Below are 24,851 nucleotides of genomic sequence, written 5' to 3' on the forward strand. Positions count from 1 at the left end.
AGGACTCTTAGCGAAGCAGGCACAGGCAGGAGCCGCTTCACTCAGCTAATCCTGGAATAGCACATGGTTACAGAGTACCCATGTGCTTATGCAAGCGTTTAGTAAACCTCTGGGGGGCCCAGGCAAGAGCATCAATGTGTGCTCCTCCCCATACTCCATGCGCTGCGCCCCCTTCATAAAGTGTACAGCCCATACTCCGTACACAGCTGACTTGTACAGAAAAGTCGGTTTTAAGCGCACTGGGGAAAGCACGCTTTGGTGGGGGGCGGGTTATCTCTATAAAAAATTTAAAATGCACCAGAGGATGGGGGCACAAAACTCTGGTGCAAGGCCTGCTGCTGGAGAGCAGTGGAGGGCCAACAGGTTTGGAGTATCGGAGAGCAGCGGCAGCAACAAGGTATTTGATGCAGCACCCATGCCCCCCCTCCAAGTAGTGGAACTGTGATGGGCACAGGTTAAAATTCCACAATGCAAATATACTTACAATTTTCCAGACTGTAACCTCTGAAGCCACCAAGTCCTCCCTTTTTCAGAATCTTAGCAAGTTCGCATTTTCCATACTTTTTTCCACTTGCAATTGCAAGTAGGAAAAGGAGTCCTCCCAAGATATGTATTTGCCACTTCATAGCTAAGCTTAGAGACTGAGGTATGCCAGTCAGATACACTGCCCTTTATATTACAGGCGTTACTCACAACTTCCTCCTTCATGACCAAAGTAAACTCATATTACTCAAGAGAAACAAATAATTAATTTCAGTTCATCCAGTTCCTGAGTGAAATAGAATTTACCCATGCACCTACTTTTATTTTTATTAATCCAATAGTGAAGTGATTTTTTGGTATTTTGTTGAGAAATTCCTTTCTTATATCACTGAATAATATGGCAAAATTATTTTTTCTATTAATTTTGCAATTATTTATATTATATTAATTGGTATTTTTTAATTTGATCACTGTTCAACAGTACAGTATTGGAATATATATCCCACTAGTATTACTAAAGCACAGCCCTGAATTCCTTTAGCAGTTAGTATAAAACTAGTCATTTTATTCAATATTTATTCAGTAGTGTCATGGCATCTAATTTAATAAAGGGCAGCTATACTTTTATAAAAGAAAAGCAGAAATGCTGTTCTGAGTGCTGTGCCTTTGGCTTTCATTGGCCTTGCTCAGCTTACCTCTGACTGCCGAGTGTATAGAGTATGGACACCATATACTTTTTATGGATCCGTGCACCACACTCCCGAACAGCAAGCAAAGATGATGAAAGCCAAAGAGATACAGTACTCAGAGCCTCCATCTGCCTTCTTTGTTTTACAAAAGTTTAGATACCTTTTAAATGACTGGGATTCAACTTTTTTACAAACATGCTAATTACAGCCACTCTATCATGTGTGATCACAAATGCAGAACTTCTTTGTCGCCAAAATCATCCTGATGTGACATTGGATCTAGGCTTCATTACCACCCACTCTCTTTTGACAAGTGGTGCTACTTTTGGAGATGTGACTTATCACTGCAGGCCCCACACCTGGGGCCCCTCTGATCACAAGTCAGGGGTCTCATGTCCCAAGTTTAAATGGAGTGAATGCAGCTGAAGGCTGCTGATCAATTTGACGTCTATGGGACTGAGAGAGATAGCCAAATACAATGCACAGATGTCTCCATTAGTCATATAAATTTTCAAGAAAGTGGCACTGCAAATGCTCAGAGAGGCATACAGATATGGTACTGCTCTGCTATCAGAGCCGATACTATATTTATAGCAACACTGTTTATTACTGCAGTAAAATGTCAAATATCTGGTATGAGTGATCAAATTTTTAAGATATTAAAACTTAACTTTTAATAATAGCTTTTAGAAAAATAGCCCCTTGCATAGATATACAGTTGCAAGAAAAAGTATGTGAACCCTTTGAAATGATAAGGATTTCTGCACAAATTGGTCATAAAATGTGATCTGATCTTTATCTAAGTCACAACAATAGACAATCACAGTCTGCTTAAACTAATAACACACAAAGAATTAAATGTTACCATGTTTTTATTGAACACACTATGTAAACATTCACAGTGCAGGTGGAAAAAGTATGTGAACCCCTAAACTAATGACATCTCCAAGAGCTAATTGGAGTGAGGTGTCAGCCAACTGGAGTCCAATCAATGAGATGAGATTGGAGGTGTTGGTTGGAATTTGCGTATATATAGTATGGCATTTCTAGCATAAATTCCACACAGGGAAAAGATTACTTGAATATGGTGCCCCCCGTACATGTGCAGCCTTATGCCTGGAAAGGAGCATAGACGGGCACCAGAGAGCTAAGTCTGCTCTTAGATAATTGGTGATCTTAAAATCTGGACATTTTAGGCAAAAACAGGAACAACTAGTCGAGGAGTTATGAGGGGGTGTTAGCAAATATGTCATGGCAGGGATTAACATTGGTTAAAGGTCCCTTTCTATTCGGGGCCCAGTGGTGTGGAGATATAAAATGAAACAGCTAAAATTGAGCTGCTCATTGAGGCCCAGAGGTGAGACCGTTCGCAATATAAATGTCCAGCGTGCTTCACGCTGCAACGAAACTCTATCCCAATCTCCTCCTCTTGTAGGGGCCCTCACATGTTCAATGCCCACGGCCTTAATACATCTTGGGTCACCCCGGTGACTTTCTTGGACATGCCTGGACACAGCCGTGTCCCTTTTATTGGCGATGTCACCGAGGTGGTCGCCCAGCCGTCTACGTAATTCCCGTTTTGTCTTCCCAATGTACTCTTTGCCGCACTCACAGGTGATTTTATAAATCACCCCCTTGGTGCGGCAATTGATGAAGTCTTTAATTGGGAATGCACGTTGCAGATTATTGCTAAGGAAAGACTTCCCTGGTTGAATGATGTTACAGGCTACACAGCCACTACATTTAAAGCTGCCCATGGGTCTGCGATCCAGCCATGTTCCTGGTTGGGCAGGTGGCACGTAGTGGCTGTGCACCAAAAGATCCTTGAGACTGCTGCCCCTCCTGAACGTAATCTGCGGATAATCATGTATGACCTCCCTTATGTCTGGGTCCATAAGTAGGATGGGCCAGTGTTTCTCAAGGATCTTTCTCGTGCGATCAACAGTACCATCAAAGGTTGCAATTAGACAAATTTTACTGTCTTCCACTTTTTTCTCCCTAGGCACCAATAATTCTGTATGTACAGCTGACATGGCCCTGCGATAGGCCATCCTCAGGACATCGTCAGGATATCCTCTCTCCGAGAACCTAATCCTGAGGATGTCTGCTTGTTTTTTAAACTCGGCTGCATCTGAGAAGTTACGTCGAAGGCGCAGATATTGGCCATATGGGATACCCCTCTTCAGGGGAACAGGGTGGCTACTGCTCCAGTGCAGAACCGAGTTTGTCGAGGTTGGTTTCCTAAAGATGGTGGTGCAGAGTACTGGATTCATGGGTAAATCTGAGCCCAATACTGTTATTATTCAGACTATTCGCAAAATCAGAAAAAGTGGATTTTGTGCCGTTCCAGATTACAAAAATGTCATCGATATACCTCGCCCACATGATTATGGGGGCGGGGTCCGACGACACATTGTCTGCAAAGACCATAGTTGATTCCCACCAGCCCAGGAGCAAATTTGCGTAGGTTGGCGCACAAGAACAGCCCATCGCTGTGCCCCTGAGCTGGTGGTAGAGCCTATTACAGAACAAGAAAAAGTTGTGGGTAAGCAGATACTCCAAAAGTTTTAAGATGAACTGATTGTGCTCGGTATACTGACATCCTCTCATGCTCAGATAGTACTGAACGGCCATGAGACCCACATTATGAGGGATAGATGAATACAGGGCCTCGACAGCTATGCTGCCCAAAATTGACCCCTTATCCACACTGACACCTTTGTGGTCAGAAATATTATTCTCGTTAATGTACACATAAATACTTTAAAGGGAGTCTGTCAGCACATTTTCCCCTTTTTAACAGTTCCCATAGCGCTGTAGCCGCAACACAGATGATTAAAACGGTACCTTTATATGCTTTTGTGGACTTGTAAAACTACCAAAAATGAACTTTGATGCATATGTAAATGAGGGCTCGCAAGTGCCCAGGGGCAGAGTCCACCGCGTTGGTGCCCAGGCATCTCTGCCTCTTCGGCTCCTATCGCCGCCCAGCCTTTTCCTCTGCCCATCCATCTGTTTTCTCTCCCCCTCAGCGAGATCCCGTGCTTACGCGCTGACTTCCTTGGCCGGGGCATGCGCACTGCGATGCCCATTGCAGGTACGGCATCGCAGTAGCTTATGCGCATGCGCCGGCTAACGGATCATACAGATAAATTTACCTCTCTGTATGATCCGTTAGCCTGCGCATGCGCATAAGCTACTGCGATGCCGTGCCAGCAATGGGCATCGCAGTGCGCATGCCCCGGCCAAGGAAGTCAGCGCATAGGCGCGGGATCTCGCTGAGGGGGAGAGAAAACAGATGGGCGGGCAGAGGAAGAGGCTGGGCAGGGATAAGAGCCGAAGAGGCAGAGATGCCTGGGCGCCAACGCGGTGGACGCCTCCCCTGGGCACTTGTGAGCCCTCATTTACCTATGCATCAAAGTTTGTTTTTGGCAGTTTTACAAGTCCACTGAAGCATATAAAGGTACTGTTTTAATAATCTGTGTTGCGGCTACAGTGCTATGGGAACTGTTAAAAAGGGGTAAATGTGCTGACAGACTCCCTTTAACCACCTCAGCCCCCCTAGCTTAAACACCCTTAATGACCAGGCCACTTTTTACACTTCTGCACTACACTACTTTCACCGTTTATTGCTCGGTCATGCAACTTACCACCCAAATGAATTTTACCTCCTTTTCTTCTCACTAATAGAGCTTTCATTTGGTGGTATTTCATTGCTGCTGACATTTTTACTTTTTTTGTTATTAATCGAAATTTACCGATTTTTTTGGCAAAAAAATGTCATTTTTCACTTTCAGTTGTAAATTTAAAAAAAAAAAACAACATTCATATATAAATTTTCTCTAAATTTATTATGTGTTGTCAGATTCAGGCTTCCTCATGGATCCAGAGAAAGTCCGGGCGATTATAGACTGGGATCTGCCTGAGAACCTGAAGGCATTGCAACGCTTCCTGGGGTTTGCCAATTTTTATAGAAAGTTTATAAAGAACTATTCCTTGGTGGTCAAACCACTGACGGACATGACCCGAAAGGGATCCAATTTTTCCAAATGGTCACATGCAGCCAAAACTGCCTTTGCATCTCTGAAGGAGAGATTCACCTCGGCCCCTATTCTCGTACAGCTAGATGTCTCGCTTCCTTTTATTGTAGAGGTTGAAGCATCAGAGGTGGGGGTGGGAGCGGTGCTATCTCAGGGCCCGTCCCCTGGGGAATGGCGTCCGTGTGCTTTCTTTTTGAAGAAATTGTCTACTGCAGAAAGGAACTATGATATTGGCAACAGGGAACTTTTGGCTATTAAGTTGGCTTTTGAGGAGTGGCGTCATTTTTTGGAGGGGGCAGTTCATCCCGTCACGGTGATTACTGACCACAAAAACTTATTATATCTGGAGTCTGCTAAACGTCTCACCCCTAGACAGGCTCGGTGGTCGTTATTTTTTACTAGGTTTAATTTTGTAATAACCTATCGCCCGGGGGCAAAAAATACTAAGGCGGATGCATTGTCTCAAAGTTTTCCTGGAGGGGGTGATGTTGAGGTACCAGAGCCCATTTTGCAAAAGGGGGTGGTGGTCTCTGCATTACACTCAGGTTTGGAGGGGAGGGTGTTGGAAGCTCAGGGGGACGCCCCGGCCTCCTGCCCCTCGGGTAAACTGTTTGTGCCAGAAAATTTACGACTGGAGATACTAAAAGAACACCATAACTTCACACTGGCAGGACACCCAGGTAGTAGGGCAACCTCTGAGTTAGTGTCTCGTCGGTTCTGGTGGTCTAAATGGCGCCTTTGATAAAAAAAAAAATGTTTGGGTAAAAAAAAAAATGGTTTGGGTAAAAGCTATAGCGTTTACTAACTATGGTACAAAAATGTGAATTTCCGCTTTTTGAAGCAGCTCTGACTTTCTGAGCACCTGTCACGACCGCTATCCCAGCAGCAGTCGTGTCGCACCAGACCGAGGGGAAGGGGGACCCTTATCTACGGATGGGAAATAGAATGGCCACCCCTGACTAACCCTAAGCTGGCACCTGTCTGCCCTGATACCCTAGACGGGGTGTGAACCCGTGTGGCGAGCAGGATGCCTAAACCCTCAGTCGCCTTAACAAGTCTGGACTGGGGAAAGGCCGATGGGAGCGCTAGTCACCATCACTCACGTCTAGGAAAACAACAGGGGAAGACAGCAACAAACAAACAACAGCAGAGATAGACTTATCCAGTCACGAGCAGAGATGGCGATCCCAAACACGACAGTCCACGCCGGACTAGAGCTCCACAGCAACACCATCAAATGATCTCCTTCCAAGGTCAGAGTAGCACTGGAAGTAAGGACTATATCTGGCAATGACTGCAAGTGAAACTGAAACTAATATAGTAGCTGGGAGTGGCAGACAGGACTCACCTGAGAAGGATGCCTACAAACTCCCAGTCAGGACAAAAAGGTTCACAAGGCAAAACCCAGATGACATACCCTGAACCACGGAGCAAACTCACAAGCTATCGCGAGTAGCAAGTCGCTGCGACCTTCTCCTCCCAGACCTGTCTGGATCAGTCACAGTCGTGACAGCACCTGTCATGTTTCCTGAGGTTCTACAATGCCCAGACAGTAGAAAACCCCCACAAATGACCCCATTTCGGAAAGTAGACACCCTAAGGTATTCGCTGATGGGCATAGTGAGTTCATATAACTTTTTATTTTTTGTCACAAGTTAGCGGAACATGATGATTTTTTTTCTTTTCCTTAGAAAGTCTCATATTCCACTAACTTGTGACAAAAAATAAAGACTTCCATGAACTCACTATGCCCATCACGAAATACCTTGGGGTGTCTTCTTTCCAAAATGGGGTCACTTGTGGGGTAGTTATACTGCCCTGGCAATTTAGGGGCCCTAATGTGTGGGAAGTAGTTTGAAATCAAAATGTGTAAAAAATTACCTGTGAAATCCTAAAGGTGCTCTTTGGAATGTGGGCCCCTTTGCCCATCTAGGCTGCAAAAAAGTGTCACACATCTGGTATCGCCGTACTCAGGAGAAGTTGGGCAATTTGTTTTGGGGTGTCATTTTACATATACCCATGCTGGGTGAGAGAAATATCTCGGTCAATTGCCAACTTTGTATAAAAAAAATGGGAAAAGTTGTCTTTTGCCGAGATATTTATCTCACCCAGCATGGGTATATGTAAAATGACACCCCAAAACACATTGCCCAACTTCTCCTGAGTACGGTGATACCAGATGTGTGACACTTTTTTTCAGCCTAGGTGGGCAAATGGGCCCACATTCCAAAGAGCACCTTTCGGATTTCACAGGGCATTTTTTACACATTTTGAATTCAAACTACTTCCAACACATTAGGGCCCCTAAATTGCCAGGGCAGTATAACTACCCCACAAGTGACCCCATTTTGGAAAGAAGACACCCTAAGGTATTTTGTGATGGGCATAGTGAGTTCATGGAAGTTTTTATTTTTTGTTACAAGTTAGTGGAATATGAGACTTTGTAAGAAAAAAAAAATCATCATTTTCCGCTAACTTGTGACAAAAAATAAAAACTTCCATGAACTCACTATGCCCATCACAAAATACCTTAGGGTGTCTTCTTTCCAAAATGGGGTCACTTGTGGGGTAGTTATACTGCCCTGGCAATTTAGGGGCCCTAATGTGTGGGAAGTAGTTTGAAATCAAAATGTGTAAAAAATGACCTGTGAAATCCTAAAGGTGCTCTTTGGAAGGTGGGCCCCTTTGCCCACCTAGGCTGCAAAAAAGTGTCACACATCTGGTATCACCGTACTCAGGAGAAGTTGGGCAATGTGTTTTGGGGTGTCATTTTACATATACCCATGCTGGGTGAGAGAAATATCTCGGCAAAAGACAACTTTTCCCATTTTTTTATACAAAGTTGGCATTTGACCAAGATATTTATCTCACCCAGCATGGGTATATGTAAAATGACACCCCAAAACACATTGCCCAACTTCTCCTGAGTACGGAGATACCACATGTGTGACACTTTTTTGCAGCCTAGATGCGCAAAGGGGCCCAAATTCCTTTTAGGAGGGCATTTTTAGACATTTGGATCCCAGACTTCTTCTCACGCTTTAGGGCCCCTAAAATTCCAAGGCAGTATAAATACCCCACATGTGACCCAATTTTGGAAAGAAGACACCCCAAGGTATTCAATGAGGGGCATGGCGAGTTCATAGTATTTTTTTTTTTTGGCACAAGTTAGCGGAAATTGATTTTTTTTTGTTTTTTCTCACAAAGTCTCCCTTTCCGCTAACTTGGAACAAAAATTTCAATCTTTCATGGACTCAATATGCCCCTCACGGAATACCTTGGGGTGTCTTCTTTCCGAAATGGAGTTACATGTGGGGTATTTATACTGCCCTGGCATTTTAGGGGCCCTAAAGCGTGAGAAGAAGTCTGGAATATAAATGTCTAAAAAAATTTACGCATTTGGATTCCGTGAGGGGTATGGTGAGTTCATGTGAGATTTTCTTTTTTGACACAAGTTAGTGGAATATGAGACTTGGTAAGAAAAAAACAAAAAAACAATTTCCGCTAAGTTGGGCCAAAAAAATGTCTGAATGGAGCCTTACAGGGGGGTGATCAATGACAGGGGGGCGATCAGGGAGTGTATATGGGGTGATCACCCCCCTGTCATTGATCACCCCCCTGAAAGGCTCCATTCAGACGTCCATATGTTTTTTACGGATCCACGGATACATGGATCGGATCCGCAAAACACATACGGACGTCTGAATGGAGCCTTACAGGGGGGTGATCACCCCATATAGACTCCCTGATCACCCCCCTGTCATTGATCACCCCCCTGTCATTGAGCACCCCCCTGTAAGGCTCCATTCAGACGTCCGTATGTGTTTTGCGGATCCGTGGATCCGCAAAACACATACGCACCTCTGAATGGAGCCAGCCTTACAAGGGGGTGATCAATGACAGGGGGGTGATCAGGGAGTCTATATGGGATTATCACCCCCCTGTAAGGCTCCATTCAGACGTCCGTATGTGTTTTGCGAATCCGATCCATGTATCCATGGATACGTAAAAAATATATGGACGTCTGAATGGAGCCTTACAGGGGGGTGATCAATGACAGGGGGGTGATCTGGGAGTCTATATGGGGTGATCACCCCCCTGTCATTAATCACCACCCCCTGTAAGGCTCAATTCAGACGTCCGTATGTGTTTTGCGGATCCGATCCATGTATCCGTGGATCCGTAAAAAACATATGGACGTCTGAATGGAGCCTTATAGGAAGGTGATCAATAACAGGGGGGTGATCAATGACAGGGGGGTGATCAGGGAGTCTATATGGGGTGATCACCCCCCTGTCATTGATCACCCCCCTGTAAGGCTCCATTCAGACGTCCGTATGTGTTTTGCGGATCCGATCCATAGATCCGTGGATCCGCAAAACACATACGGATGTCACGGCCACGGTTTTGGCCATGACGCCTTGGGAGCCGCATACAGTTGCCCGCGGTTTGGGTTGTTGTTTTAACCGCAGCTTGAGGCTTGATGTCGTTTGCCTCAAGTGCGGTTGCCGCGGACAACAGGTATGTGTGCGGTCCCTTTGGAGTTTGTGTGCGTGTATGTATGCACTGTCGTTTGTCTGTGTGCACTCTGTGTAGTGTGTGGTGTGCACGGACACCTTTCCTGCACTGTGGTTGCCCGTGGCAACGTTTGTCGTTGTGTACATGTGGTGGCAGTGTCTCGGCCTTGGGGCTGACTCCCAGGACACGGTTGCCACCCATGTCATTGCCTGTGGCAACAACCACAGTGTGTTTGTTGTGTTGGACACTTTCCCTTTAAGTTGGTGTTTTCCCTTTCCTGTGGTGCTGGAAGGGTTAACTCCCTTCCCAGTGTGTGTGATGTCACTGGGTGTGTCTGACCGCTGGGTGTGGCCTCTTTGGCCTATAAAGCCTCTCACTTTGGCATGGCTCAGTAGGTTGCTTCAGTCATGCTTTGCTGTTGCAGCCTCCTGTGATTTTCATCTTCTTGTAAGGGCCACCCTTCCAGTCATAAGTTCTAATACCGTGATGTGTTGTTGATGTCTTGTGTCTCTGTGTTTTGTGCAGCTATGGATGTCCTGGTCCCTGTGTGTCTTCATGTGTGTGCTGTTTACCTTTGTCTGTGTGGACAGCCTTTCCTTAGCACGGGTTCCAGTCAGCAAGGCTGAGACAGGTTTGTGTGGAACTGTTTGGTTCACCTGTCTTATCCATAGTCCTATTTATGTACTCCTTTCTTCATGCTGCTTGGCCAGTGAGACTCCTGCTCCTCCGTGCCTAGGAGGAGTGGGTTGTCTTACCCTGCTCCTTAGCCCAGGGACCGGTCGGAGGGTAAGTCAGGGATCCGAGGTTCCTGCGCATGGGTCCTCCTACCATCAAGGTCGGCCCATGCAGGTAGGAGACAGGGTCAGCGTTAGGGACGCAACAGGAGGTGACCTGCTCCCTGATTCTGTGTTCCTGGCGAGTAGCGACTGGACATCTTCCATCACCGCACGGCTGAGGATATCCCCCATCCTCAGCCGTGACAGTATGACCGGAGCGGCTCCTTGCTTGGAGGTTCCCTCGAAAGAGGGGGCAGCATGTACCGCCATCTACGGATGGGGTGCATGCGCGTTCCCCGGGAGAGAGCGTTATAGGGGTATCACCGGTTACGGCGCGGTGAGTGGCATTCCCCGCCATTCCTTTCTCACCGTGTCCGTGTTGGTGTCTCCTTGTTTGTCATTCCCCTCCCACCCTCCCATTGTTTTTGTGCCTCACCAACCTTCCCCTTTTGTTGTTGGGAGGGGCTTTGAGGGGTGGGAGTATCCGGCCCTCGACAGAGGGTGAAGCATGTACCGCCGTCTGCGGAAGGGGTACATGCGCGCTCTTCGGAGGGAGAGCGTTCTGGGGGTTTCACCTCTGACGGCGCGGTGAGTGGCGTTTCCCCGCCATCCCTTCTCCGTTGCCTCGTGTGGCGTCCCCCTGATTTAATGGCACCGGTGTGTTTGTTTGGTGTGCGGGTGCATACCTTCAAAAGAGGGTGCAGCATGCAGTGCCATCCTCTTGTGGTCTGCATGCGCGTTCTCCGGAGGGAGAGCGTTCCGGGGGGATCACCGTTAACGGCACGGTTGGTGGCTTATTCCCCCCCACCTTACCTTCCGTGTCCGTGTTGGTGATCCCTCGTCCCTCTCGATGTTCCCATCTCTGGTCGTTTGCTGGCAGCACTCCGTATGTGGTCCGGCTGCGTGCTGGTTAGGAGTGTCTCCTGGCAGCGACTGGAGTGGGGACGTGTGTGGAGAGTCCTCTCGTTCATCTCTCTGTGGTTCTCCCCCCTGTGTCGCTGGTGCAGGCTGCAGGCCTTGTCGGACTGGCTGAGTTGTGTGCTGGGAGAGGATGCAGCTGACAGCGACTTTTTGGGAACCGTGTCTGAGAGTGGACGTCCCCTTCTCCCATCCCCTTGTGTGAGTCCCTCACGTGTTTTTTTTTTTTTTTGGTGGGGGGGGCTTTGAGGGGTGGGAGTGTCACGGCCACGGTTTTGGCCGTGACTCCTTGGGAGCCGCATATAGTTGCCCGCGGTTTGGGTTGTTGTTTCAACCGCAGCTTGAGGCTTGATGTTGTTTGCCTCAAGTGCGGTTGCCGTGGACAACAGGTATGTGTGCGGTCCCTTTGGAGTTTGTGTGCGTGTATGTATGCACTGTCGTTTGTCTGTGTGCACTCTGTGTAGTGTGTGGTGTGCACGGACACCTTTCCTGCACTGTGGTTGCCCGTGGCAACGTTTGTCTTTGTGTACATGTGGTGGCAGTGTCTCGGCCTTGGGGCTGACTCCCAGGACACGGTTGCCACCCATGTCGTTGCCTGCGGCAACAACCACAGTGTGTTTGTTGTGTTGGACACTTTCCCTTTAAGTTGGTGTTTTCCCTTTCCTGTGGTGCTGGAAGGGTTAACTCCCTTCCCAGTGTGTGTGATGTCACTGGGTGTGTCTTACCGTTGGGTGTGGCCGCTTTGGCCTATAAAGCCTCTCACTTTGGCATGGCTCAGTAGGTTGCTTCAGTCATGCTTTGCTGTTGCAGCCTCCTGTGATTTCCATCTTCTTGTAAGCGCCACCCTTCCAGTCATAAGTTCTAATACCGTGATGTGTTGTTGATGTCTTGTGTCTCTGTGTTTTGTGCAGCTATGGATGTCCTGGTCCCTGTGTGTCTTCATGTGTGTGCTGTTTACCTTTGTCTGTGTGGACAGCCTTTCCTTAGCACGGGTTCCAGTCAGCAAGGCTGAGACAGGTTTGTGTGGAACTGTTTGGTTCACCTGTCTTATCCATAGTCCTGTTTATGTACTCCCTTCTTCATGCTGCTTAGCCAGTGAGACTCCTGCTCCTCCGTGCCTAGGAGGAGTGGGTTTTCTTACCCTGCTCCTTAGCCCAGGGACCGGTCGGAGGGTAAGTCAGGGATCCGAGGTTCCTGCGCATGGGTCCTCCTACCATCAAGGTTGGCCCATGCAGGTAGGAAACAGGGTCAGCGTTAGGGACGCAACAGGAGGTGACCTGCTCCCTGATTCTGTGTTCCTGGTGAGTAGCGACTGGACATCTTCCATCACCGCACGGCTGAGGATTTCCCCCATCCTCAGCCGTGACAACGGACCTCTGAATGGAGCCTTACAGGGGGGTGATCAATGACAGGCGGGTGATCAATGACAGGGGGGTGATCAGGGAGTCTATATGGGGTGATCACCCCCCTGTAAGGCTCCATTCAGACGTCCGTATGTGTTTTCCGGATCCGATCCATGTATCCGTGGATACGTAAAAAACATATGGCCGTCTGAATGGAGCCTTACAGGGGGGTGATCAATGACAGGGGGGTGATCAGGGAGTCTATATGGGGAGATCACCCCCCTGTCATTGATCACCCCCCTGTAAGGCTCCATTCAGATGTCCGTATGTGTTTTGCGGATCCGATCATGTATCTGTGGATCCGTAAAAAACATACGGACGTCTGAATGGAGCCTTACAGGGGGGTGATCAATGACAGGGGGGTGATCAATGACAGGGGGGGGATCAGGGAGTCTATAAGGGGTGATCAGGGGTTAATAAGTGACAGGGGGGGTGTAGTGTAGTGGTATTTGGTGCTACTTATTACTGAGCTGCCTGTGTCCTCTGGTGGTCGATCCAAGCAAAAGGGACCACCAGAGGACCAGTTAGCAGGTATATTAGATACTGTTATCAAAACAGCGTCTAATATACCTGTTAGGGGTTAAAAAAAATCGCATCTACAGCCTGCCAGCGAACGATCGCCGCTGGCAGGCTGTAGATCCACTCGCTCACCTTCCGATCCTGTGAACGCGCGCGCCTGTGTGCGCGCGTTCACAGGAAATCTCGCGTCTCGCGAGATGACGCGTATATGCGTGACTCTGCCTGCAGCTGCCGCCTCCGGAATGCGATCCTGCGTTAGGCGGTCCGGAGGCGGTTAAAGTTCATACAATTTTGCACTGTAGAGCGCCTTTTGGTGGCTTCAGATGGGAGACATTAGTAGCTACATTGGTAGTGTGGCCAAGTGAAGCTTGCTCATTGGTTTGTACACAGGTCAAAGTGATTGCTTTATACTATGTGTGTGAGTTTATTTAACCCCTTAATGACCGGGCCATTTTGCCCCTTTCTTGACCAGACTGATTTTTACAAATCTGACATTTGTCACTTTATGTGGTAATAACTATGGAATGCTTTCTCTTATTATCACGGTCGGCGTGGCTATCACATACGTGACACAGAGGGAGGGAACGAGGAAGGCCCTGCCCAAGTGAGAGGGAAGATGGTGACCCCTGACTCACCTGGCGGCTGGCACCTGGCTGCCCTGACGTCCCTAGACGGGTTCCTCACCCGTACGCCGATCACGTGCCTAAAGCCCTGGCTTTCCCTGAGCTGAGCCCTAGGTAGTGAACAGGGCGATGGGAACACTAGTCCGCACCACTAACTCTAAGGGAAAACACCAAGGGGAGGACAGACAACACAGACTCAACATATATTCCCAGGTGGGCGACAACAAGAGACAACAATAAGCCAAACAGGGATCCGGAGGGAAGCACACAGGAACAACAACCAGGATTAACCACTCCAGTGGGTCAGTATAGATGTCCAGGCAGGAAGCTCTATAACTGGCAACTAAAGAAGTGTGAGGGGAGAATATAAGGAGGTAGGGAGTGGCAGACAAGAAACAGCTGAGAAGAGAAGCTACGGATCCCTGAGAGAGACAAAAAGGATAGCAAGGCAAACACAGAAAACAATAACTAAGAAACACCGTGATCTTTAGATATAGAACGCGCAGCCACCCGCTGCGACTTCCTGACCCCGGGTATAACGGAGTCAGACGTGGCTCTTGATACCCTCGTGACAGTACCCCCCCTTTCACGAGGGGCCTCCGGACACTCAGGACCAGGTCTCTCCGGATGAGAGGCATGGAAAGTCTGAATTAACCTGTTGGCGTTTACCTCTGACGCTGGAACCCACATTCTTTCCTCGGGACCGTAACCCCTCCAATGCACCAGATACTGAAGAGAGCGGCGGACCCGACGAGAATCAACAATTCTGGCTATTTGAAACTCCAGATTACCATCCACAATAACAGGAGGAGGTGGCAGCGGCGATGGTTCTAGAGGTGGAACATACTTCTTGAGTAACGATTTATGGAAGACGTTATGGATCTTAAAAGTCTGAGGTAGCTCCAGGCGAAAAGCCACAGGGTTAATGACGGCTACTATTTTATAGGGACCAATGAACCTAGGACCCAGTTTCCAAGAGGGAACCTTCAACTTAATATTCCTAGTAGACAACCACACATAGTCATTTACTCCTAGGTCCGGACCTGGCGACCGTTTCTTATCGGCCATGCATTTATATTTACCACTCATCTTTTTCAAGTTAACTTGCACCTTCTGCCATACCGATGAAAGAGATGAAGAAAACCTTTCCTCTTCGGGAACCCCAGAAGACCCCCCCTCTTTGAAAGTACAAAATTGGGGATGAAAACCGTATGCACCAAGGAATGGTGACTTGCCAGTGGACTCCTGATAATGATTATTTATGGCAAACTCAGCTAACGGTAAATATGATGACCACAACTCTTGGTTTTCAGACACAAAACACCTTAAATATGTTTCTAGGTTTTGGTTGGTACGCTCAGTCTGTCCATTCGACTGAGGATGGAAAGCTGAGGAAAAGGACAAGTGAACCCCCAAACGGGAACAAAAAGCTTTCCAAAACTTAGAAATAAACTGGGTTCCCCGATCCGAAACCACATCGGAAGGGACCCCGTGAAGCTTCACGATTTCACTGATAAACACCTGAGCGAGAGTTTTAGCATTAGGAAGTGCTGGTAGCGCAATAAAGTGTACCATTTTGCTAAACCTGTCTACTACTACCAAGATAACTGTTTTACCCGCCGACAACGGTAAGTCAGTGATGAAATCCATTGACAGATGTGTCCATGGCCTATTGGGGATGAAAAGTGGCAATAAAGACCCTGCTGGACGTGTATGAGAGACTTTCGCGCGTGCACAAGTAGAACAAGTAGACACGAAATCCATTACATCCTGACGCAACCTTGGCCACCAAAAACGACGAGATAAAAGCTCCAAGGTTGCTTTACTACCCGGGTGTCCAGCAAGTGCCGAATTATGATGTTCTTTTAATAATTCAAGATGCAGGTTTAACGGTACAAACAATTTCTCTGAGGGGCAAGAGGCCGGGGCGTCCCCCTGAGCCTCTAACACCTTTCCCTCTAGAACAGAGTGTACAGCAGAGACAACCACTCCTCTTTGTAAAATAGGTACCGGATCACAAACATTACCCCCTCCAGGAAAACTACGAGATAATGCGTCTGCCTTGGTATTTTTTGCCCCAGGACGATAGGTGATTACAAAGTTAAATCTGGTAAAGAATAGCGACCACCTAGCTTGTCTAGGGGTGAGACGTTTAGCCGATTCTAGGTACAGAAGGTTCTTGTGATCCGTAATCACCGTGACGGGGTGGATTGCTCCCTCTAAGAAGTGACGCCACTCTTCAAGCGCCAGTTTAATCGCCAACAGTTCCCTATTTCCAATATCATAATTCTTCTCCGCAGAAGATAATTTTTTGGAAAAGAAAGCGCAAGGACGCCATTTGCCAGGAGACGGACCCTGAGACAATACAGCTCCCACTCCCACCTCTGACGCATCTACCTCGACAATAAAAGGCTGGGAGACATCAGGTTGAATTAGAACAGGTGCCGAGGTAAACCTCTCCTTTAGAGAGGAAAATGCATCTTTAGCGGCGTCAGACCATTTGGAAAAATCCGTCCCCTTCCTAGTCATGTCGGTAAGGGGTTTAACGATCACTGAATAATTTTTAATGAACTTTCTATAGAAATTAGCGAAACCCAAAAACCGTTGTAGGGCTTTAAGGTTCTCAGGAAGATCCCAATCTAAAATTGCCTGGACCTTCCCAGGATCCATGCGGAAACCTGACGCAGATAATAGATATCCCAGGAACTGTAATTCCTGAACAGCGAAGACACATTTTTCAATTTTCGCATATAATTTTTTCGTCCGTAGGACCTGCAGTACTTGCCTGACATGCACCTCATGTGTTTTCAGATCAGCCGAATAAATTAAGATATCATCTAGGTATATGACTACAAACCTGCCGAAGAGATGACTAAAAATATCATTCACGAAATGTTGGAAGACAGCAGGGGCATTGGTCAGACCGAAAGGCATAACTAGATTTTCATAATGCCCCTCAGGGGTGTTAAAAGCTGTCTTCCACTCATCCCCTTCCCTGATACGAATCAGATTGTAGGCCCCCCTAAGATCAAGTTTGGAGAACCACTTAGCACCCGCAATCTGATTAAAAAGGTCAGGAATGAGAGGAAGAGGGTATGGGTCACGGATGGTTATTTGGTTTAACTCACGGAAATCTAAGCAAGGACGCAGGCCCCCATCTTTCTTTTTAACAAAGAAAAACCCTGCAGCCACGGGTGAAGAAGAGGGTCTGATGTGTCCCTTAGCCAGACTCTCGGAGATATAATCTTTCATGGCTTGTCTCTCGGGACCCGAAAGATTATACAACCTGGACTTGGGTAATTTTGCCCCGGGAATCAGGTTAACCGGGCAATCATAAGGACGATGAGGTGGTAGTTTCTGACAACCCTTTTCAGAAAAAACGTCCTCAAAGTCCGAAATAAATGTAGGTAGGGAAGCTATGGAGGCGATTAAGCAATTGTTATTTAAGCAATTCACTCTGCAATGCTCACTCCACTCCAATATCTCCCTGGCCTGCCAATCCACCACTGGATTGTGCGCTACCGACCAGGGAAGACCCAATACCACCGGAGAGGGAAGGCCCTCCAGAACGTAACATGCAAGACACTCATTATGGTGGTCCCCTACCCGAAGGTGTAAATTACGAACAATGTGGGTGAGGTTTCTCTGAGACAGAGGAGCAGAATCTATAGCGAATACGGGAATAGGTCTCTGCAGCGTACAGAGAGACAAACCCATAGTGCGGGCAAAATGGGCATCAATCAAGTTTACCCCTGCTCCACTGTCTAGAAAAACAGAAATAGACTCCGTCTTAACACCAAAAACAATGACCGCTGGTAACACAAATTGAGATGTTCGTATGGAGGAAACGTATACCCCCCGGCTGACATCCTCCGCACAGCCCGGGGTTAGTAGTTCCGACGGTCTTTTGTTTTTGAGAAAGGAGGGACAGACATTAATGAAATGACCCCTCCCCCCACAGAAAAAACAAGCCCCCCCCCTACGGCTAACCTCGGGAGGACGGACCGGACGAGAAGTTCTGCCTAGCTGCATAGGCTCATCTAAGTCAGTACAGGCTGACTGTTGCTTGGGAGAGGTAACCAATTGCTCCGGAATTTTCGATCTCTCCCTAAGACGTCTATCTATTCTGATAGAGAGGGACATAACAGCATCAAGGGAAAGGGGGGACTCATACAGCGCCAGTGCATCCTTAACCCTTTCAGATAACCCAGAGCAGAACTGACTCCTGAGAGCCGGGTCGTTCCACTGAGTATCCGTAGCCCACCTACGGAACTCTGAGCAATATTCCTCTGCTGACCGATCTCCCTGTAGGAGTCTCCGTAACTTCGACTCAGCCAGGGCGACTCGGTCAGGGTCATCATATATGAGACCCAAAGCCCCAAAAAATCCCTCCACTGACCGAAGAGCCTGAGAACCAGGGGGTAACGAGAACGCCCAGGATTGCGGATCCCCCTGAAGCAGGGAAATGACAATCCCTACCCGCTGTTCTTCATGACCTGAGGAGTAAGGGCGCAACTTAAAATATAATTTGCAGGCCTCACGGAACGTCGCAAATTTGTCCCTTCCCCCAGAAAATCTGTCGGGAAGAGCAAACTTGGGTTCAGTGACAACCTGGTTACCCATAGCAACCACTGGGGGTGCGGTCTGCTGCATTTGCTGCTGTTGTTGGAGAACAGACGCCTTCAATCCTGCCACCTCCAAAGACAGGCTTTGAAGCTGTTCTGCCAAGGCATCAATAGGATCCATATTGGATTCTAAGTAGAGAGAAAAAAAAAAACAACAATTAAAAAAAAAATTAAAAAATTTTCTCAAAAAGTAATGGCCAGTTATAATATCACGGTCGGCGTGGCTATCACATACGTGACACAGAGGGAGGGAACGAGGAAGGCCCTGCCCAAGTGAGAGGGAAGATGGTGACCCCTGACTCACCTGGCGGCTGGCACCTGGCTGCCCTGACGTCCCTAGACGGGTTCCTCACCCGTACGCCGATCACGTGCCTAAAGCCCTGGCTTTCCCTGAGCTGAGCCCTAGGTAGTGAACAGGGCGATGGGAACACTAGTCCGCACCACTAACTCTAAGGGAAAACACCAAGGGGAGGACAGACAACACAGACTCAACATATATTCCCAGGTGGGCGACAACAAGAGACAACAATAAGCCAAACAGGGATCCGGAGGGAAGCACACAGGAACAACAACCAGGATTAACCACTCCAGTGGGTCAGTATAGATGTCCAGGCAGGAAGCTCTATAACTGGCAACTAAAGAAGTGTGAGGGGAGAATATAAGGAGGTAGGGAGTGGCAGACAAGAAACAGCTGAGGAGGAGAAGCTACGGATCCCTGAGAGAGACAAAAAGGATAGCAAGGCAAACACAGAAAACAATAACTAAGAAACACCGTGATCTTTAGATATAGAACGCGCAGCCACCCGCTGCGACTTCCTGACCCCGGGTATAACGGAGTCAGACGTGGCTCTTGATACCCTCGTGACACTTATCCAGGTCATTCAGAGATTGTTTCTTGTGACACATTGTACTTGAGGTTAGTGGTAAATTTGAGTCAATAATGGTTCACCTTTATTTATAAAAAAAAAATGTACAGAAAATCTTGAAAAATGTGTCATTTTCAAAATTAGAATTTTTCTACTTTTAAGGCAGATAGTGAAACCTCACAAAATAGTTATTACTTTACATTTCCCATATGTCTACTTTATATGTTGGCATCATTTTGAAAATGTTATTTTAATTCTTTAGGACATTAGAAGGCTTAGAATTTTAGAAGCAATTCTTATATTTTTTAAGAACATTTCCAAAACTCACTTTTTTTAAGGACCAGTTCAGTTATGAAGTCACTTTGTGGGGCTTACATAGTAAAACCCACCCAGAAATGACCCCATTTTAGGAACTACACCCCTCAAGTTATTCAAAACTGATTTAGTAAACTTTGTTAACCCTTTAGGTTTTCCACAAGAATTAAAGGAAAATGGAAATAAAATTTCACTTTTTGGCAGATTTTCCATTTTAATAATATTTTTTCCTGTAACACAGCAAGGGTTAACAGTCAAACTAAACTCAATATCTATTACCCTGATTCTGAAGTGTACAGAAACACCCCATATGTGGTTGTCAACTGCTACATGGGCGTACGGCAGAGCTTAGAACAGATGGAGCACGATATGGCTTCTGGAGGGCAGATTTCACTGGAATAATTTTCAGGTGCCATGTCGCAATTGAGAACACCCTGAAAACAGGGGAAACCCCCAAGAAGTGACCCCATTTTGGAAACTACACCCCCAAGGAATTTGTCAAGGCGTGTAGCAAGCAATTTGACCCAACAAGCAATTCATAGAATTTAGAAATATTTGGCTGTGAAAATGAAAAATTTCTTTTTTTACAAGAAAATGTTGCTTTAGGCCCACATTATTCATTTTCACAAGGGGTAAAAGAGTAAATTACCCCCACAATTTAAAAATATAAAGAAATGTCGCACTAGAGTGAGGTGGAGATCCAACAGAGGTGCTCCCACTGACAGACAACACCCAGTCTGAAAAAGTGGAACAAGTATAAGATAAAAGTGGGGCACTCTCTTAAGTAAAGGGATCTTTATTGTTCAGCAGTAATATATATATAATGGCATTTAATAACAGCGAATAAAACACAGTAAAAGCAAAGTCTTACAATAGTATAAAAAGTTTTAAAAAAGAATTAAATAGTAATCACTATAAATATGGATCCCAGATAAATATAATAAATGAATTATTGTTCAACTCTCCAGAGGGTATGGTTTCATAGAGATAATGACATGGACATAATATATTTCAATGACAAGCCTGCAGGCAAATAAAGAAAAAGTCCATTGATAAAACCAGTCTTTTGTAACCTTCAGTCTATGACTGAACAGAAAGTTCTCCTATTGGGAGTAATAGCGAGTTGCAGTTCAATGTGTCTGCAACTTTGTATCAACACATGTGCGTAATTATCCACAGTTCAAAGAAATGTAGCTGTTCAAATAGTAACGTTGAATATTAGAAAGGCTACTGATACTTGCAGCGGCGTCCCGCTGTATTTGATAAAGCGATCGCTGTAGGATCAATGCAATCTTACCCGGCGGTCTTTTTGGCTGGTCCAGCCAAAAAGACCGCCGGGTAAGATTGCATTGATCCTACAGCGATCGCTTTATCAAATACAGCGGGACGCCGCTGCAAGTATCAGTAGCCTTTCTAATATTCAACGTTACTATTTGAACAGCTACATTTCTTTGAACTGTGGATAATTACGCACATGTGTTGATACAAAGTTGCAGACACATTGAACTGCAACTCGCTATTACTCCCAATAGGAGAACTTTCTGTTCAGTCATAGACTGAAGGTTACAAAAGACTGGTTTTATCAATGGACTTTTTCTTTATTTGCCTGCAGGCTTGTCATTGAAATATATTATGTCCATGTCATTATCTCTATGAAACCATACCCTCTGGAGAGTTGAACAATAATTCATTTATTATATTTATCTGGGATCCATATTTATAGTGATTACTATTTAATTCTTTTTTAAAACTTTTTATACTATTGTAAGACTTTGCTTTTACTGTGTTTTATTCGCTGTTATTAAATGCCATTATATATATATTACTGCTGAACAATAAAGATCCCTTTACTTAAGAGAGTGCCCCACTTTTATCTTATACTTACCCCCACAATTTGTTACCCATTTTATCCTGAATATGGCAACACTTCATATGTGGCCGTAAACTGCTGTATGGGCACACTGCATGGTTCAAAAGGCAAGGACCGCCATATGGCTTTTGGAGGGCAGATTTTGCTGGAATAATATTCAGGTGCCATGTCACATTTGAAGACATCCTGAGGTACCACTACATTGGAAAACCCCAAGAAGTGACCCCATTTTGGAAACTACACCCCCCCCCAAGGAATTTTTTTAAGGCATGTAGCGAGCACTTTGACTCAGCAAGCGATTCATAGAATTTAGAAATATTGTAAAAATGAAAAATTACATTTTTTACAAGAAAATGTCGCTTTAGACCCACATTATTCATTTTCACAAGGAGTAACAGAGTAAATTATCCCCACAATTTGTTACCCATTTTCTCCTGAATATGGTAACACTTCACACATGTGGTCGTGAACTGCTGTAGGGGCACACTGTAAAGTTCAGTGTACTGATAAGCAACAGCTTATGTATTCAGTATCCTACAAATTATATACAGTTGCAAGAAAAAGTATTTGAACCCTTTAGAATTATATGGATTTCTGCACAAATTGGTCATAAAATGTGATCTGATCTTCATCTAAGTCACAACAATAGACAATCACAGTCTGCTTAAACTAATAACATAGTAACATAGTACATAAGGCCGAAAAAAGACATTTGTCCATCCAGTTCGGCCTGTTATCCTACAAGTTGATGATCCAGAGGATGGCAAAAAACCGCTGTGAGGTAGAAGCCAATTTTCCTCACTTTAGGGGAATAAAAAATTCCTTCCCGACTCCAATCAGGCAATCAGAATATCTCCCTGGATCAACGACCCCTCTAAGGTAGCTATATCCTGTAATATTATTACACTCCAGAAATACATCCAGGCCCCTCTTGAATTCCTTTATTGTACTCACCATCACCACCTCCTCAGGCAGAGAGTTCCATAGTCTCACTGCTCTTACCGTAAAGAATCCTCTTCTATGTTTGTGTACAAACCTTCTTTCCTCCAGACGCAGAGGATGTCCCCTCGTCACAGTCACAGTCCTGGGGATAAATAGATGATGGGAGAGATCTCTGTACTGACCCCTGATATATTTATACATAGTAATTAGATCTCCCCTCAGTCGTCTTTTTTCTAACGTGAATAACCCTAATTTTGATAATCTTTCAGGGTACTGTAGTTGCCCCATTCCAGTTATTACTTTAGTTGCCCTCCTCTGGACCCTCTCCAGATCTGCTATGTCTGCCTTGTTCACTGGAGCCCAGAACTGTACACAGTACTCCATGTGTGGTCTGACTAATGATTTGTAAAGTAGTAGGAATATGTTCTCATCACGGGCATCTATGCCCCTTTTGATGCAACCCATTATCTTATTGGCCTTGGCAGCAGCTGCCTGACACTAATTTTTGCAGCTTAGTTTGCTGTTTATTAAAATTCCTAGATCCTTTTCCATGTCAGTGTTACCGAGTGTTTTACCATTTAGTATGTACGGGTGACTTGCATTATTCCTTCCCATGTGCATAACTTTACATTTGTCAGTGTTAAACCTCATCTGCCACTTATCTGCCCAAGCCTGCAATCTATCCAGATCCCTCTGTAGTATACTGTCCGCTTCAGTGTTAATTACTTTACACAGTTTAGTGTCATCTGTGAAAATTGATATTTTACTATGCAAGCCTTCTACAAGATCATTAATAAATATATTGAAGAGAATAGGGCCCAATACTGACCCCTGAGGTACTCCACTAGTGACAGTGACCCAATCTGAGTATGTACCGTTAATAACCACCCTCTGTTTTCTATCATTGAGCCAGTTACTTACCCACTTACAGACGTTTTCTCCCAGTCCGAGCATTCTCATTTTATATACTAACCTTTTATGTGGTACAGTGTCAAATGCTTTGGAGAAGTCCAGATACATGACATCCATTGATTCGCCGCTGTCAAGTCTAGAACTTACCTCCTCATAGAAACTGATTAAATTAGTTTGACATGACCGATCCCTCACGAAGCCATGCTGATATGGCGTTATTTGCTTATTTCCGTTAAGATGCTCTAATATAGCATCTCTCAGAAAACCTTCAAACAGTTTACCCACAACAGGTGTTAAACTTACCGGCCTATAGTTTCCAGGCTCTGTTTTTGGACCCTTTTTGAATATTGGCACCACATTTGCCATGCGCCAATACTGTGGGACATTCCCTGTCAGTATAAAGTTCGCAAATATTAGAAATAAGGGTCTGGCTATGACATTACTTAATTCCCTTAGGATAGGGGGGTGTATGCCATCCGGTCCTGGCGATTTGTCTATTTTGATCTTTTTAAGTCGCTGTTGTACTTCTTCCTGAGTCAGACAGGACACTTTTAATTGGGAATTTATTTCAACATTCTGCATTTCATCTGACAGTTTATTTTCCTCAGTGAATACATTGGAGAAAAAATATTTAACAGCTTTGCTTTCTCCTCGTCGCTATCTGCGAATCCCCCCTCATTACTCTTTAAAGGGCCGACACCTTCAGATTTATACTTTTTAACATTTATATAATTGAAGAACATTTTAGGGTTAGTTTTACTCTCTTTGGCAATTAATCTCTCGGTCTCTAGTTTGGCCGCTTTTATTTGTTTTTTACATGTTCTATTTTTTTCCTTATAGTTTTTCAGTGCTTCCGTGCTACCCTCCTGTTTTAGTGTTTTATATGCTTTCTTTTTGTCATTTATTGCTTTCTTTACAGTTCTATTTATCCACATTGGTTTATTTTTGTTCCTTAACCTTTTATTCCCATACGGTATGTACCTCTCACAATGAGCTTTTAGGATGCTTTTAAAAATATCTCATTTTGTGGCTGTATTTTTATTTGTGAGGACTTTGTCCCATTTAGTTAGGCCTATGGCCTCTCTTAGTTGGCTAAAGTTAGCTTTTTTGAAGTTTGGTATTTTTGTTCCTCCCTGTAGAAACGCTCTTTTGAATGATAATTGGAAGGTTATTACTTTATGGTCACTATTTCCCAGGTGCACGTCTGTTGTTCTGTCAGGTCTATTGGTTAATACTAAGTCCAGTATGGCCGTCCCTCTAGTCGGGTCCTGAACCAGTTGGGAGAGGTAATTGTCTTTGGTTATTGCCAAGAATCTGTTTCCTTTATGAGATATACAAGTTTCAGTTTCCCA

General features: G+C 45.6%; 1 protein-coding gene across 2 annotated transcripts in view; it reads right to left on the reverse strand.

Moving 5' to 3' along the window:
• LOC120980527 (lysozyme C-like) overlaps positions 1-24,851 on the reverse strand; it is a 347,707-nt gene that overhangs the window by 18,859 nt on the left and 303,997 nt on the right. Inside the window, exon 1 of one of the 2 annotated variants that reach the window (XM_040409694.1) lies at positions 485-656. The exons of the other annotated variant lie outside the window; for it this stretch is intronic. Within the exon in view, the coding sequence (XP_040265628.1) occupies positions 485-626 (142 nt within the window). The 5' untranslated portion in view covers positions 627-656. Of the gene's footprint in view, positions 1-484; positions 657-24,851 lie in introns of those variants that run through there. 2 annotated transcript variants of the gene reach the window in all.

The sequence above is a fragment of the Bufo bufo genome, chromosome 1 (assembly GCF_905171765.1).
Source record: "Bufo bufo chromosome 1, aBufBuf1.1, whole genome shotgun sequence".
NCBI lineage: Eukaryota > Metazoa > Chordata > Amphibia > Anura > Bufonidae > Bufo > Bufo bufo.